The following is a 17,553-nucleotide window of genomic DNA, read 5'->3' on the forward strand; positions in this document are numbered from 1 at the left end:
TTGGCCCAATCAGACTCCTGATATCTCTGTTTGTCTTTGTTGTCCATTCATCTGCTCCTTCTCCAGCCCTTGGCACACACTGCAATCTCTCTATCCCAGCGACTTGCCCAGATCAGTTGACCCCATAGCAATATACGTCCGAGTGCTGCTAGTGTCCAGTGTACTCCTGACTAAAAACAGTTTATAATAAAGGAAGCAATGAAATAAATAAATCTGTCTATATATTTGAAAGAACTAGAATTAACAATTCTAAGTGTTAAAAATTACACCTTGAGGGGCCGGCCCAGTGGCATAGTGGTTAAGTTCACGTGCTCCACTTTGGTGGCCCAGGGTTCGCAGGTTCGGATCCCAGACACAGACCTAGCACCATTTGTCAAGCCACGCCATGGTGGCATGCCACATAAAATAGAGGAAGATTGGCAACAGATGTTAGCTCAGGGCCAATCTTCCTCACACACAAAAAAATTACACCTTGAAAAGTCTTTTGTTAGAGTATGACACATGGGGCATAAAAATTAATGGAAGGCAGGGGCCGGCCTGGTGGCACAGCAGTTAAGGTCACACGTTCAGCTTTGGTGGCCCAGGGTTCACCCGCCAGGATCTCCGGTACAGACACGGCACTGCTTGGCAAGCCATACTGTGGTAGGCATCCCACATATAAAGTGGAGGAAGATGGGCATGGATGATTAGCTCAGGGCCAGTCTTCCTCAGCAAAACGAGGAGGATTGGCAGCAGTTAGCTCAGGGCTAATCTTCCTCAAAAAAAAAAAATTAATGGAAGGCAGCAATTCATAGATATCAGTCAATCAACAAATATTTGAGTGCCTACCATGGGCAAGGCACTATACTGGAAAGGATCTCTAGCCACTGAAATATGTTTACTTTTCAATGAGTAAACAAGGTGGCAGAAGATACTCCCTGGGGAGCATGTTAAGAAAAATTCCACAAAGAAATAAGAGGAAAAAAAGCTGTAGAATCAATTCTACTAATGCCATAACAATTAAAATTATGGATCTTAACTTCCTCCTGGCTGAACTGGTTGACAGCATATTTCAGCAGGGCTTGGAAAACCAGTTTGGTGCTTTAGATATTCTGAGAGAGGTGACTTTCCGCCTTGTCACGTGGCATCCCCAAGAGTCCAGTTCCTCATTCCAATCCACTCCATGTTTATGAAAGTGCGTTAGCTGAAACAATAAGAAGAAAAAAATGTCAGTGCAGGAAGTCATCCAATCCTGATAAGTTGACATGTAGAATAAAGTTGATGGTGTGATTTATTGCTAAGGTAGTCCTGATTGAGATATGCGTGTGTACAGTTGGAGGAGGGGCAGGCAAAGGGGAATGTAGATAACTAAAGCGAAATAGAGCTGATGTATTCAGAGCTTATGTTGCTAGAGGTGAGATCAGTTACCGACTAGCAACTGAAATTTCAGACTTTTGCTTAGCAGGGACCTGAGTGGACAAATGGTGACTGATAGTTGGAAATATCAGCAGACATCTTAAATTGTATGCTCAAATGAACGAGCAATGAACCAGGAGAATAAGTCCAGGTTTTTTTGGCTGCTTATACTTTTTACCTTTTTATTTAAAATCACAGTGTCTTTTTCAATGAATGCCTATGTGACTGTAGCTTATTACAATGAAACCAGCAACTACACTACAATAGAGATGTGTGAATGTGGTGTTTATGGATTAGCCTCACCAGTGGCTAATGCTATGGGAGTGGTGGGCATCCCTAAGAACAATAACTACCAAGCTTGTGACTACAACACTGAGTTTACTAATACGAAGCAGCCCTGGATTGCGCTGATAGAAAGAGGTAACTGTACATTTTCGGAAAAAATTCAAACAGCGGGCAGAAGAAATGCTGATGCTGTTGTGATTTACAACAGTCCAGAGGCTGGAAACCAGACGATACAGATGGCAAATTTCGGTAAGTAAGAATTCCCAAAGAGAGTTAATGTCTTTGTTTATCTTAAAATGGTATTTCCATCTAGAATTACTCTAGGATCTGGCAATGAGGTTGTAAAAACAATTTTACTTTAAATTTTCTGGCCCAGCACTACTTGGAATTACTTTACAATAGTAATATTTGTAATTAATTTGTTCCAAGGACAAAATCAATTCACGAAGTGGTTCCTATTTTCTTTCACAATTTTCTTAGCTGCATTAGTTTTCTCAGTGACTATTATGTAATTGCTTTTTAATAAAATGTGCCTTTACCTCTAAACATTAAAAAAGTAAATATTTTAATTTCATGGTTAATTTGTATGTTTCAGTTGGATTCATTTTCTCATGCAAAAAGGGCTGTATGTATTGAATATGTGGTAGCTGCAAAACTGATTCATTATTATGATTAAACAGTAGCATATTGTAAGTGTGCAAAATGTTTACAGAAATGAGAATTCAGCTATCTGCTGTACGCGTGTGAAATTTGAATCTGTGGGATTAATACATATAAAACTACTCTGTAAGAAACATTATACATTGAAAAGGGTATGGCAGAAATGGGATAATGCCGAAATCACATCAAAAGTAAAGATTTCCCTTAGAAATGTTTACTCATGTCTTCTTAAGGAAATATAATCATCTAATTTATTAACTTTGTAAAGAAATTTACTTCTGGGAATTACTGTTTTTATTTTGTTTTGTAAAAAATGCCACTTGCCAAATAAATGGCTTTTAAACCAGTGATGAGGTAGACTTCTGACCCACTTTTTCTATATTTTTGGCCCAGACTTGGCCAAAGAAAAAACAATGATGATAATCTCAAACAGGATAAGAGATGATAGAACACAATATCAGGATAATTGGTGTTATCACCACCAAAGTTGGCCTCTGAGAAAAGTAATGTAAATTATATTAAATAGATTTCAGAATTGTAAAAGAGAGAAAATTAAATTTGTGTTAAGAATAGTAGAGTGACTAGAATATTCCAGGTTGTAATACATACAATATGGCCAATTAGTACTAATGTGAGAAAAACAAGCTGCTTGTTTCTCTGAGTATAGAAAAACCAGATCCGATGGTCTTTCAGCGGTACAAAATTATCGTAAATGTACAAAATTCTACTTGCTACCTTTTGTAACATATCCTGGACATTGCCAGGACTCAGGCATTCACATTTTTTCTTTTGAAGTTAAAAGCACTTCATAAGCACTCCCTGCATGTTCCCATATTTTTACAGGTGACTTATTTTTGTAGAAATAAAATGAGGCAGGTTTCTGAGGAAAATTAGAAATTAGACCTGTTCTAAGGAAACTACTTCCTTTATGTTTTGACTTAGAGATTCTAGGTACACTAGGTTTCCTTTTACGTGGACAGTCACATTCTGCCTGTTCACTCCCCTGCTATTTTTAAAGTATAAACATTAGCAAATAAATAGCAGTCCTGTTTTCAAAACTTGCTTTGCAACATGCGGTAGGGGCCAATATCTAGTGGAATGTAGGTACCCAGCCACTGAATTTAAAAGATTTGCCAAAGATCAGTTACAGTAAATCTTACCAAAAGGCACGCACACAGTCATTTGAATACACATCTGTGAGCAGAGTTTGAAAAACAAGGCAGTTACATTTGCCATCCAATATATACTTTCAATATAATCAAGGATACGTGATCAAAAACGTTTTTTAAACTACAACATTGCCCCTTTTATTTATCTTTTTAATTTTTCTTTTTGAGGAAGATTAGCCCTGAGCTAACATCTCCTGCCAATCCTCCTCTTTTTGCTGAGGAAGACTGGCCCTGAGCTAACATCCATGCCCATCTTCCTCCACTTCATATGTGGGATGCCACCACAGCATGGCTTGATGAGCAGGGCCATGTCTGCACCCGGGATCCAAACTGGCGAACCCCAGGCTGCCAAAGCGGAACATCCGAACTTAACTGCTGTGCCACTGGGCCACCCCAAAACTTTTTCTGTATGAGACCCTTTTTGCTTGCTTTTCTCCCCTTCACTACCATTACTATCACACATAACAGGTCCTCCAAATCCTAGTTTAAATGTGTCAGGGCCGGCCCGGTGGTGCAGCGAGCGGTTAAGTGCGCAGGTTCTGCCTTGGCGGCCTGGGGTCCGCTGGTTCGGATCCCAGGTGCGGACATGGCACCGCTCATCAAGCCATGGTGTGGCAGGCGTCCCACATATAAAAAAGTAGAGGAAGATGGGTGTGGATTAGCTGGGGGCTGATCTTCCTCAAAAAAATAAAATAAATAAATGTCTCTTCTAATAATAATAGAAGTCTCCCTCGACCACATTATTTCCCATCAAAACCCACTGCTCATTTCTGTTTAAATCTTTCATAATGTGTAATTATTTTATTTGCTTTTTATCTGTCTCTCCCACTTGCATGTAAGTTCCCGGAGGGCAGAGTCCATGTTTGTCATGCTTGCCATTGTATTCATTGTCCTGAGCATAGTGCACGGTCTTCACTAGTTGAATGAATAAAGTTTAAGAAACTAGAAAGCAATTTCCTTTTATATATGAAAAGATGAATAAGTTTAAATGAAGTTGATAAGGTGAATTCAGCAAACTATTGCATTTTAAAATTGTTTTTATTTTTACCTATACAAGTTATACTTTCTCTTAAAAAAAAACCACTAAAAATATAAAGTCTCCCTTGACTAGCACCCTCCATCTCAGTCCTCTCCCGAGAGAGAACTATCGCTACTCATTCAGTAGGTGACCTTTCAGACTTTTCCTATTAATTTTCACATATATATACCTATAGAAAATACTTAGTAAACTTGTGTTTTACTTTTAACATTAACGAAGTTATTCTATAGCTTGCTTTTGCTACTCAACAGTAGGAATTGGAGGTAATTCTATGTTAACAAATTTACATTTAAATCTAACTCATTCTTTTAACAACTGCATAATTTTTCATACCGGGTACACATAATTTATTTAAGCACTCCCCTATGTAATGAACATTTGAGTTGGTTTCATCTCCGCACTTTTACAGACAATACTTCGATGACCATAGTTATTGCTGATAGCTCAAGAAGCTATTGATACTGATCTTGCATCATTATTGATGTGGATCTTGCATCTGATCACCTCGCTGAATCATTCATTTCAATAGTTTGTCCATTGAGTCTCTTGACTTTTCAAGATAAATGGTCATTTTCTCCACAAAGTTTTGCCTCGTATTTTATATTTAATTGTATCTCTTAATTCTTTCCAGTGGTCTTATTTCATTGTCTAGGGCTCCAGTGGTGGTAAGCTAGAAATAAATGTATATGTATATATATGTGTGTGTGTAGATGAATCTAGATGCAGTTATATTCACTATTGTAGAATATGGCCCAAAGAAGAAATCCAATAGTTTACTGTCAGCTGAGAAGAACTAATAAAGTGATTTACAGAAACAATAGGTTAAAGGGACAGGGGTTTTTTTGGATATAATTTTGTTGTTGCCCTGGAAAAGAATTGAAAACATTTTTGTTGCTTGTACATATGACTTCAACTTGAGTGTCAAGTTGTAAGACAAAATTTGAAAGCATCTTGACAAATTGAAAAAACTGTTTATTAAAACAAGATGAAGTGCCATGGTAAATAGGAAATAATAATAAATGTAGAGACAGATAGAAAATAGAAAAACATAGGCAAAAAAGACAGGTTTATAAGCAAAATATTTAACAATCAATCACATTGTACTGTAAGTTAAATAAAGAATGACAGATATGGGGTGGCCTCAGTGACGCAGCAGTTAGTGCGCATGTTCAGCTTTGGCGGCCTGGGGTTCACCGGTTCGGATCCCAGGTGTGGACATGGCACTGCTTGGCACGCCATGCTTTTGTAGGCGTCCCACATATAAAGTAGAGGAGGAAGATGGGCATGGATGTTAGCTCAGGGCTGGTCTTCCTCAGCGAAAAGACGAGGATTGGCAGCAGTTAACTCAGGGCTAATCTTCCTCAAAAAAAGAAAAAAAAAGAATGACGGTTATTTTAAAAACTGGTATGATCATGAGATGTACTAACAAGCACATAACATGTTAGGTCTGGAAAATACCCAGGCTATGTTTGGAATTCATGAAACTGAAAAAATCACAAGGCTTGATATAACCTGGCTTACAATAACAGGATTTTAGTCTCTCTCTCTCTCATACTCTCACAAAGTTCCCAAGTGCCTCTCTCTCTATCTCTGTCTGCCACCAACCCATGCACCCCCACTGCCATACAGGCACATATGTACACAACTGCTTAAGAGTTTATAGTTTTATAAAGAAGTCAAAGATATAGTAAACAAAGATAACCTCTGAATGCTGGTTTTTAGAAAAAAAGAAAAGTAAACTCACTATGAACTCTTTAAAGTACATTTTATCTCCCTTTTCTCCATTTTAAAATCAAGGACTATTTTGTCAGAGTCTAAATGTGCTTTTTGTTCATTAACGTATTCTTTGCTTAACTCTTGGCCTCTTCCCCTTACATTTTATGTTTTATTTATTATATTATGATTTACTGCTAGGACATTGATTCCCCCCAAATTATTGATAACTATTAGGAAAGAATGTGTGCACACATGTGTGTGTAAATACAGAGAAATGCCTGAGCAGGATTGTATAAAATAGGCTAGTTCCTCTTAAGTACTCTTTCCCTCGCTTTTCAGCAATCCTTGGTTCTTGAGTCCTCTTACTCCAGCTACCCCTCTACCATCATTCAGGCCTAACTTCCCTAGACAGCAAGGACTTCACGTAAATAAATGATATGCATTTTGATCTCACTTGCAAGTCCTATGTCCTCCTCATTTAGGGAATTGTTAGATATGCAGGAGCCACTTTGATAAGGTAGCCCAGGGGGAACTTTACTGGTTGCACCTGGAAACATGACTTAAGTGTATAAAGCCGATTTCAAACTGGTGATAATAGGATCTTTGACAGAACTGTGGAACAGTAAATTTTGGGAAATCGTATTTCAAAGCATCCCTCATCACATCATGTAGGCAACAACCTTTCCCACCTATGTGCAGAACCTGCCATGATCACATAAATGTTTAACAATATAATACTGTTAGTTATAACGTTTTAGATTTTTAGAGGTATATCACATTTTTATTCAAATTTTTAATAATATATATTCTCATTGTGACCTAATGACTCCGCCATACAATGATAGTGACACCCTGTGTCAAATAAAACCAGTCTCTGGCAATAATCAATACATTGGCATCTCCTCAGTGGAAAGTACAAATAAAGGGAAATGAAAATTTGCTTAATAATTCTCTTGCTTTCAATTTCTATTTTAAATGACTGTCTCTCAGTATCGTTATTCCTAATAATTGTAGCTCTTTTTTTCTTTCAATATTGCACCTAATTCCTGTTAAAATCTGCTTTTCCTTGCCCTTTATGAAGGCTCTTGTTAATAGTAAGTATTCTATTCACCTAAGTGTAGTCCTTTCAACAACTCCATGAGGTACGTGTTAGCATCCCCACTTAATGTATAAGGAAACTGAGGCATAGAGAGGTTGGTTAACTTCCCCAAGGTCATACAGCTAGTAGGTTGCAAAACTAGGCTTTGAATCCGAATATCCTGACTCCAGAGTCCATGCTTTTAGTCAATACATGATATTACCTCTCTACTAAGCATATACTATGCAAGGCACTGTACGAAAATGGTAGAAAAACATGATCATTGCCCTCAAGGAGAAAAATGGAGTAGGGAGAACCAATATTTATACAACTAGTAGAAGGCAGAATATGAAAAGCACTATAATAGAAGTGTTAAGGTTATTGGAGCTGAAGAAATTAAGAAATTATGAGGTCAGGATGTTGGAATGGTCATCAACATGGATGTTAAAGTCATAGAAGATGATAGCAGACAAGTCAGAGATCAGTAGTGGGAGTATAAAAGAGAGAGTTACAGGGTAGGCAATCAGAAAGTTGAATCACAATGAGGTGAAAGTCTTGGATGATGGAAGGACTTAGGGTGGAGAAGATGACTGTGATCCAAGTGACAAAGTCTTCATATATGTAGGGGAATGACTGGGAGGTTGGTCGATGACCAAACAGGGAGGGAAGGAATAGAGTGTGGTAGAACCAAGTGTCGTGAGTCTCTTGACTGCCATGAATCTCCAAGAAGCACGAGGTTTCATGAGGTTGGGGGAAAAGTGGTCTGGAAACAACCATGTGGGAGTGAGGAGACCCTTTGTGGCCCTGAAATATGTTGGGTACAGAAGGTAGAGAAGCCTCTACTGAAAGTAAGTGAAGGAGAAGTGGTGTCCTCATGGGTAAGATGGGTCAGGCACCATAAGGAAAATCATAAGCTTTAGTGTAACCCTCAGTGAAAAGAAAATGAGAGAATTTTACCAGTTAAACATGTATCATGTAACCAGAGATCTAGAAGACAGTGGAAACTTTTGGGAGGGGAGCAGTGAAAGAAGAAAGTAATGAGCAGTATGGAGAGGGGAGCTCAGAAATGACTATTAACCAAATTAGCTTCTATTGGGGCAATAACTAAAGATGACATGAACGTGAGACCAGGGGGCATTAGTGTAAGGGTTTCACACTAAATTCTGGAATAAAGTTGTCTCACACAAGTATAGGACTTGGTTTATCAGTGTAGATGCCTGGCAGTGTATACAAACATAAGAGAATTATTCACAAGAGAGCAGGCACTCTTAAAGGCACTGAGAAGGGCAGAGCTGAATAGGCTAGAGATGAAAATATGGAATCATTTAGATCAGGAGGGTCCTAGAGCTGTGACTGTAGATTACAAGGCTGAAGGAGGGACGTGTTAATGTTTGGGCAGGGAGGGGGATTACCGTGGAAGGTAGTAGGTGCTGAATGACCTGAATGTAAAACTAACCAGTCCTAAAGTTCCAAATGAACCTACTTTTTTTAAAAATTTTTTTAAAGATTTAATTTTTTTCCTTTTTCTCCCCAAAGCCCCCCAGTACATAGTTGTATATTCTTCGTTGTGGGTCCTTCTAGTTGTGGCATGTGGGACACCGCCCCAGCATGGCTTGATGAGCAGTGCCATGTCCGCGCCCAGGATTCGAACCAATGAAACACTGGGCCACCTGCAGCGGAGGGCGCGAATTTAACCACTCGGCCACGGGGCCAGCCCCCCAAATGGACCTACTTTTAAGTCTTAAATCAGGTGCAAGTTGGGGCTTGAGTTGATTGTTACCTGGGTATTTGGAGGATGTTGCATAAAAATATGAAATCATTATAAAGAAAGAGCACATGACAAAATTATTTTGGGCCATTTTAATAAATCAAATGTTCTGGGAAATGATCTGTTATGACTAATGCTAATTACCTATCTCTGCATGAAGAGATTAGGATTTTAGTAAACACTGGCAGAAACCTAGTCAAGGCCTTAGGATGTCAAAATTGCAATCATTAAATGCCTGGAAGCCCTGCATTCCAGAACTGCATTCAATACAGTCTACATTTCCTTGCGTATATTTTTAGCTTCTCAATGAAAATGTAAGTTGAGTTCTTTTCCTCAAAGCAGTCAATTCAGTAGAGGAGGTGGAGGGCGAGGAGGAGGAGTATAGAATCAGTGAAATAGGATGTTTGACATTATTCTAGCTCTAAAAATGTCTACATGGACTAAATAACCATTTGTCAAAATGATTTTTTCACTGATTATTTTTATTAGCCTCATATAGGATATAACCAACATCTAAATGCTCAGTAACTTATGTATAGTAAGATTAGCTGCAGTTGGAGGCCACAGTGGTTAATTCTGAGAAATTTACTACCATTCCAACCATACAGGCAAATGCTCTTAGAAAATTAGCCTTGTCAAAAAGCCAGGATATGCAAAAAGGCCACATTTACCGAAGGTCCTTTGTGGAGAATTCTTGGAACAGAACTCAGATGGAGAGAGGAGTAAGTTGCATTTTGGCTAAAGGAAGATGTATGGTTTCTCTGACCATTTCACCAAGAATGCATTTTTTCTCCCCTGCAAACTGCAACCCTTTAGTTCAACGAGGGAAGCTTAAAGAAGGCCTAAAGAGAAATACTAGGGCTCTAACCTGTTGCATATTACCACATGATCCCTCACCCACTTGGGAAACAAGAGTTGAGGTTAAACCCTAGGGTATAAAGCCCTGGGGTGTAGTCGTTCTTGTTTACATATCATAGCCTGGCCACGGGAAGCTCTGCAGTGGCAGAGGAAAGCTCTCAAGGAGAGAAAGCTCTAGCTGACAATTGGTTTTCTAACACGGAAATAAAAGAAGACATAAAAATATGTGGGTTTTTTTCATCTAAAAAGCCAGGGTTTACTTATTCATTAAAGAAATATTGACTAAAGGCCAACTCTTCATCTTGCCTCCCTAGTTTCACCCTTCATCTCTCTTTCTCTGAGCCTTCAAGCATACGACATGGCTTCTATGAGGAGCAGTGGAATATAATAGTGATTCAGGGCACTGGCTTTGTAGGGAGACAGACCCGAAGTTGAATCCCAGATCTACTGTTTATTTTCTAGCTGTGTGATCTTGGAGAAGTTATTTAACCTCTCTGAATTTCAGTCTTCTCACCTTAGTCATCTCATCTGCAAAATGGGGATACTGGTCGTACTACTTTATCAGGTGGTTGTAAAGATTAAATGAGATAACATGTAAAGAAAGCGCTTAGCATGGTGCTTATTCTACAGTAGGCAAAAAAAATGGTAGTAGTAAGATGAGGCTGATGAAGTCATCCCCCTTCTTGGTTCATTCTCCCTATTCAATTATCCATGCCTCTTTCTCACTTTAAAATATTGGGCAAAATTTATCTTATTAGAAGCCTTTCTTTTTTTGTCCTGTGAGGAAGATTGGCACTGAGCTAACATCTGTGCCAATCTTCTATTTTACGTGGGATGCTGCCACAGCATGGCTTGATGAGCAGTGGTAGGTCCACATCCAAGATCCAAACCTGCGAACTCCGGGCCGCCAAAGCAGAGCACACGAACTTTAACCACTATGCCGCCAGGCCGGCCCCATTAGAAGCCTTTCTTGGCTAATAGTTTAGTCTATTCTCTCCTTTACTTAGCAGCCATTCAACACTTATATACATAGCTTAGGTCATGTTAATTTACTTTTTGCCTATTTTTATGTATTCTTGTGTTTTTCCTGGATTCCTAATGATCATAGACTAATAGCTTCATAGACTAAACATAAAAGTATATAAATCTTTCATGTACTTCAGGAATTCCTGCAACTAAATCCCTGTCTGGCGGCTATCTATTTACTGCTTGAGCACTTCAGTGACAGAGAACTCATCATCTCACAAGGCAGTTCAATTCATTACTGAACAGCTTCAGTTTTTAGAACGTTATTTTTCAAACTACGCCAAAATACGCCTCCCTCTGCCTTTCACATGTTGTTCCTCGCTGTGCGCCCTTGAACCATATAGGATGTCAGACGGCCCACCACCCGCACTTGTCTCCTACTTACTTTACATCATCCATGCAATTCCCAATCAGCGGTATTGACTTTCCGGCTTTTTTACTTAGGGTAGAATTCGAATTTCAATGCTTCTTACCACTGAAATCTTTTTTTTTTCTGTTGATCGGGAGAGGGCATTCCTTTTGCTTTTTGAGAACGACTTTCCGTTTTGTGTCTTGGAGAAGGATTTGGGAACCAATCACCTGTGTGATGTGATTTGTTGGGTCTCAGGAAACCCCCTCCCCAACAATATCCTCCTCTCTATGATATAGTGTCCGGAATTTCATCTGTGATTAAAGGAGTATTCCTTTGGGTTTTAAAAGCTATGGGGGGGCCGGCCCGTGGCCGAGTGGTTAAGTTCGCGCGCCCAGGGTTTCACCAGTTCGGATCCTGGGCACAGACACGGCAGCACTCATCAAGCCATGCTGAGGCAGCGTCCCACATGCCACAACTAGAAGGACCCACAACTAAAAATATACAACTATGTCCTGGGGGCTTTGGGGAGAAGAAGAAGAAGAAGAAAGAAAGATTGGCAACAGATGTTTGCTCAGGTGCCAATCTTAGAAGGAAAAAAAAGCTACAGGGGCTCTGAGTCCCTGTTTAAAGGGCACATGGTCCTGGGAAAGGCAACATCTTAACCTTAACAACTGATGCCATAGCAGGGATTAATTCGTTGATAGTGACTTGAGTGCAAAACAGCAGATAGGAAGCAGTACTAGACTGCTGGAGATCCACACACCTTGTTTCATTCATTTCAGTATGCATACTTCGGACGGTGACTGACTGACACTAGGCCCTCATTGAAGAATGAATGTAGGAATGAAGGAATGTGGCTGAAAAGGGGAGTATATGATCTCCCAAATAAATATTACCTACTTCAGAATTCTATCTAAAGCCAATGGAGTGTGGTATCACTAGAAAAGTTGGGGTTCCTCAGCCCAGTGACAGCTTTGCTGGCATTTAAAGAACATGTTAACAGAGCGTTCTTTTTATCTCTCGCGCCTGTCCCTGAAGCTATTTGGTGTCTCACCTTCAGCTGGCAGTCGAGGACATGACTTCTTTGTTAGGCTGCTTCTATATAAAGTTCTGGCAATAGGAACTGCCTCGATTACCAGCAGTGATCCACACACCTACACAGAGTGCTTACAGCCACACAGGGTCATGCAGCGAAGGAACCAGATTCTAGTTCAGGTCTTGTTTCACTGCACAATTTTGTGGAATTAATATTACTCTTTCACTCATTTACATAAACTATTGTAGATGCAGTGGTCTGCATCCTACTATGTGAATTTGGGTGAAGTATAATAAAAACCTCGTTAATTCACCAGTGTTTAGTCTAAGTTAAAAATGTAGGGTCGGCACTTAGAGGAGTGGGGAGATGATTAACTGCCTTCAGAGAATAGACACTCTTTTTAAGCAGTACATAAAAGCAACTATTTTTCCTGCAAACAATCTTTGCCTATTCACTAAAGGATATCCAACAGTGCTTCTCTTTGGCATCATTTTAGTAGCAATTCATTTGTGTTATTGTATTACTTGAAAATAATAAAGCTGCATTTTGTATTTTGTTAAAACTTCAAGAGGAATGCCTATCTGACAGGAAATCTCTGAACTATGGGAGGGGATTTTTAAAACATTTTTCAGACATATACAGTAATGTAATCAAAGCTAATGAAATATAGAAATCTTCAAAGGACAATGTAAATGATTTTAATTAATAGTCCAGTTAATTTTATGCAAATAAATACTTCCTCAGGCACTACAGAAATTGGTTTTCCGGTGTAAGGTTACTGTTCCCAGTGTGGAACTTATATACACGATGAATTTCCTTTCATCATGGAATAAGTCCTAGCCTTTCTCCAAAATAGTGAAATATTACTCTACTCTGTACTTCAATTATCGAACTGGCCAACTTCAAGCAAGTCTGATTTAGTAAACTTTTACTTCTATTTCCAAAATAATTTCATCATGAAAGTAGAATTCTATTTTCTTTATTCTTTGTGCTTGGACGATAGTTCTGGCAATGAAAAAAGTTAAATCTAAAAGAATATCCACATTGTTCATTTGTGAAAATGGTTTAAACTATTGGATATCCTACTAATACTTCTCTGAAGAAACAGATGTCCACAGCCCGCTAATCCTCACTCTGTGAATACTTAATATGTTAGCAAAGTGGTCAGCACTGACAAAACATGTCTCCTTCAAGCAGTACTATCTTACATATCTGGTACTTTAGGCTTCCATTTAACTGACCTATGCCCTTAACCTGTAATTACATTTTAAAACCATGAAGTGGTGGTGTTTTGTGCATTTTTGACATTCATTAGGGATGTTTTTATGCTATAACTTCTTATGAGAATATTTCCATTTCCTTACAGTAAGATCTTAGAGATAGTATATTTTTTAAATGTCTTCTCAAATCACATACCCTATTTGCACTTTAGAGAAAGAGAATATTACCCGAAGTAGAATGGTAATTCAAGACTTCTTTGCCTTCAGCCAGACAAAATGGAAAAAACCAATAACAAACCCACTGTCTTAAATTTACTTTCAGATAAATTTAATTACTGCATAGATTGTATTCTGATCTCTGAGAGGCTAAACAGTAAAGTCTCATGTTCTACTGAAATATGAGAAAAATAGATAATCTCAATTCCTTTAATATATTTGTTTCCTGTCCTTGAGTCAGATTCACCCTTGTCTGTGACACACCACTAACATCCATAATAAAAGGAAAGCTGTGAAGACTAATACACACCAAAAGGCAAATTTATAGTGTTCCAAGTATTAGTTTTGCACCTGGTATTACTTATTTTGCTAATGATGTAAGCAATTGAAGTCGATGTTTTAGAAAACTCAGAGAACAATGATTAATTGAGGGCATTGACTTAAATGAGTCCAGAAGAATTTTCAGTTTGATAAAACGAAAACCTTTCAGACTCCTGGGGTATGAAAAACTGATCTTGGTGCTTTAGAGAGAAATTCATAAAGAAAATAGCCAGCTATATTCTGGCCGTTTTTTTTTTAAAAGATTGGCACTTGAGCTAACATCTGTTGCCAACCTTCTTTTTTTCTTCTTCTTCACCTCGAAGCCCCCCCCCCCAAGTACATAGTCATGTATTCTAGTTGTAGGTCCTTCTGGTTGTGATATGTGGGAAGCTGCCTCAGCATGGCTTGATGAGCGGTGCTGTGTCCACAGCCAGGATCCAAACCAGAAAAACCCTGGGCCGCTGAGCACGTGAAGTTAACTACTTGGCCACAGGGCCAGCCCTCCAGTTCTATTCTTTGACTGCCAATTGGTGCTGGGGAGAGGCAAAACAATAAATCTCTCTAGAGCCCCTCTAGTTTCATAACTTGCTTCTTCTGAAGCTGTGAACAGGAATATGTGGTCAACTAAAATGTGGCTATGTGTACAATTTATGCAACTGAACTGTATACAACCATTTGACTGTGAAGGAAGTTGTTGGGAAGATACTTGCTGGATATTTGTTACATTATCACACAGGATGTTAAGGAATATTTTGATCCAAGAAAAATATATAAATAATTTTTGCTAAAGAAAACACTGAATCTAATTCCCCATTTTTCTCCACAAGCAAAACATCCACTTAATTTATAGGAATACGTGCTGATTTATAGGATTAAGCCTCAGATAAAACCCGGGGATGGGGGCAGGGGGTGGAAATGCATCTTTGCAAACCCTGCAAAAATCTTCAATCAAAATCCACCTCTTCACAGATATCCTCTTATGGCAGAATTATTTAGTGGTTTACATAATAATGTAATAATTACATAATAGTGTAATAATGGTAGCATTATTAGTTGGTTTACATATTGATGGAGAGATTACCTGACAATACGATTATCTTATTTCATAACACACAGGGGAGTTCCTAAGCACATAATAAAGTTTTAGTTTCTTTGGGTCTAGATAGCATTTAAATCTTCCTTTTGAAACTAGCTAAGTAAGCCAGAATTATCCGTGCCAGAAAGACTTGTGAATTGGTATTTCGGGCTTCTTCATCACATGTGATAGTTGTAGTGGAATTCCTTTTCTCAACCCACTGCACAACCAGATGACACAGCATTTTTCTGTTCCAACCATATAAAAAAAGGCCCAGCAGAGGGCATGTTGAGCATTTTTGTGGCTAATCCAAACACCTTGGTACTTGTCTCAAGCATATTTAAACAGTAACATGCTATATTGGCATCTGAATTACAATTTTCAATGTCTTCTGACACCATATGGCAACTCTTTCAATTAAGAGAACACCAAAATACTCAGTTTGTCAAGGTCAGCCAAATAGATTTGAATAAAACAAAAATCAATCTAATTGATTACTTTAAAACCAAGCACCTTGAAGATATGAAAAAATTCCCAGAATGAATAAGACCAGTGAGTCCATAGATTGTCTTTAATGATTACATGCTCATGGGAGTAAGGTGATATACAGAATATAAATATGCTAAGTTCTGCCATTAACTTAATTATTTGCAGGCAGCTAGTCCACTGGCAGTGTTTAAATCTCAGGCTAACTTTCTTTGATCACTCAAGCTACTTCAGAGTCACCTCTTATGGGTCTGAAGGGAATGCCTGAGTAAAACATAACATAAAAATGTACTGAAAAATGCATTTCAAAGTGAACTCCAAGTGTCTTTTTGATTAGCTGCCCTTTTATATTATCTATATCACTGCTTCTCATCTACTAGAATCTATAATTGAGATCTGACTCAATTTTTAGGGAACTAATAAACAATGACCCTGAGAAAAGTACACCTTCAATATAATTCTAGTGTGTACCTAGCTTTAGGTGGAAAACAAAATTCAATTCAAAAAAGAAAAATGTTGATTTCAATATCTGAAGGAGAAAGGCTGGAAGGCAAAGATGATTTACATTTTAAGAATATAATTATTCTAATAAGAGAAAGATCACCAGAGCTTTGGTAAGTGACTACCAACTTAAGCATGAATACCTTCTATTCCTAAATACTTGACAAACTACAGCGAACCAGAAAGCTACTTTGCAAGACACAAGTTCCCTTACACGTTCCCCACGTTCTTTCTGCCTACACATCTATAATGTTACTCAACTCAGCTATTTATTTTCCCATCACAGCATTTAAAATCTTGGTCTTCCCCTCTTTCTATTTTAATAACCCTTTGCCACAGTTAGTATCATATATATTTACATGACACTAAAATAAATAAAAGATACTAGTTGAACGAAGCAACTGAATATTCCACTTTTAACCAACTGTTTTGGTATTATGTAGATAAGCCTGACTCTTGACTATCTCCTAATATCTGTTCATCTGTATCTAGGTTCTCCTCCAAAAATACTTTATACACTTCAAACAGTTCTTCCTATCTGCAAGTGCCAGCCCTGTTTTCTGCCATTGTATATAATAATTGAAACGTTAAAAATTTAGGATCTATCGCCTACCCAATTCAAAGGGGATTTAAATTAGTCCCTTGGCTAAACCCAATACAAAATAAGACATTTATGGTTAAAATAGAACCCATCTAAAAAGAGAGTTCTTATGCTGGGGTCCTTGGAGGCACACAGATGGGCCACACAGGGTCTTTATGCAACTGAAGTATTCTTGAAGTTATAAGTAGATGGAGTTGATTTTTTAAAAATAAAGTAAATCTTATCCTAAATGTTCTAGAGCAATGCTGTCCAACAGAACATTCTGCAGCGATACAAAGTTCTATCTCTGTGCTGTCCAAAATGTAGCCACAAGCCACTTGTGGCTATTGAGTGCTTGAAATGTGGCTAATGTGCCTGAAGAACTGAATTTTTAATTTTATTTAATTTTAAATAACCACATGAGGCCATTGACCACCATATTGAAAGTATAGCAGTAGCGGAACAATAACATGGGGTCATTGGATAAGCTTCATGAGGTTCATAAAACTCCTTGAAGTTCTGCACAAAATTTTATATGTTCATTGATTCTGTACATAGTTTTCATCAAATTTTCAGAAGTTACTCTGACCCCCAAAAAAGATTAAGAATCGCTATAGCAGAAGCAGAAGTAGCTGCCCCAGGTTGGGCTCTCTGTTTCCTAACGATGCAGTTAAAACTAGAAATGTGATGAATTTTATCGCTTTGTAAAAATCTTGTCAGAACAAAACATCCAAATCCTCGACAAAAGACAAAAATAATTTCTAACGTTATA

At 38.2% G+C, this 17,553-nt stretch overlaps 1 protein-coding gene across 1 annotated transcript in view; it reads left to right on the forward strand.

Annotated features, from left to right (window-relative positions):
• The first annotated feature begins 1,164 nt into the window (after window positions 1-1,164).
• RNF128 (ring finger protein 128) overlaps window positions 1,165-17,553 on the forward strand; it is a 79,855-nt gene continuing 63,466 nt past the window's right edge. Inside the window, exon 1 of the mRNA XM_003365831.5 lies at window positions 1,165-1,929. Within this exon, the coding sequence (XP_003365879.1) occupies window positions 1,524-1,929 (406 nt within the window). The 5' untranslated portion in view covers window positions 1,165-1,523. The remainder of the gene's footprint in view (window positions 1,930-17,553) is intronic.

The sequence above is a fragment of the Equus caballus genome, chromosome X (assembly GCF_041296265.1).
Source record: "Equus caballus isolate H_3958 breed thoroughbred chromosome X, TB-T2T, whole genome shotgun sequence".
Taxonomy (NCBI): domain Eukaryota; kingdom Metazoa; phylum Chordata; class Mammalia; order Perissodactyla; family Equidae; genus Equus; species Equus caballus.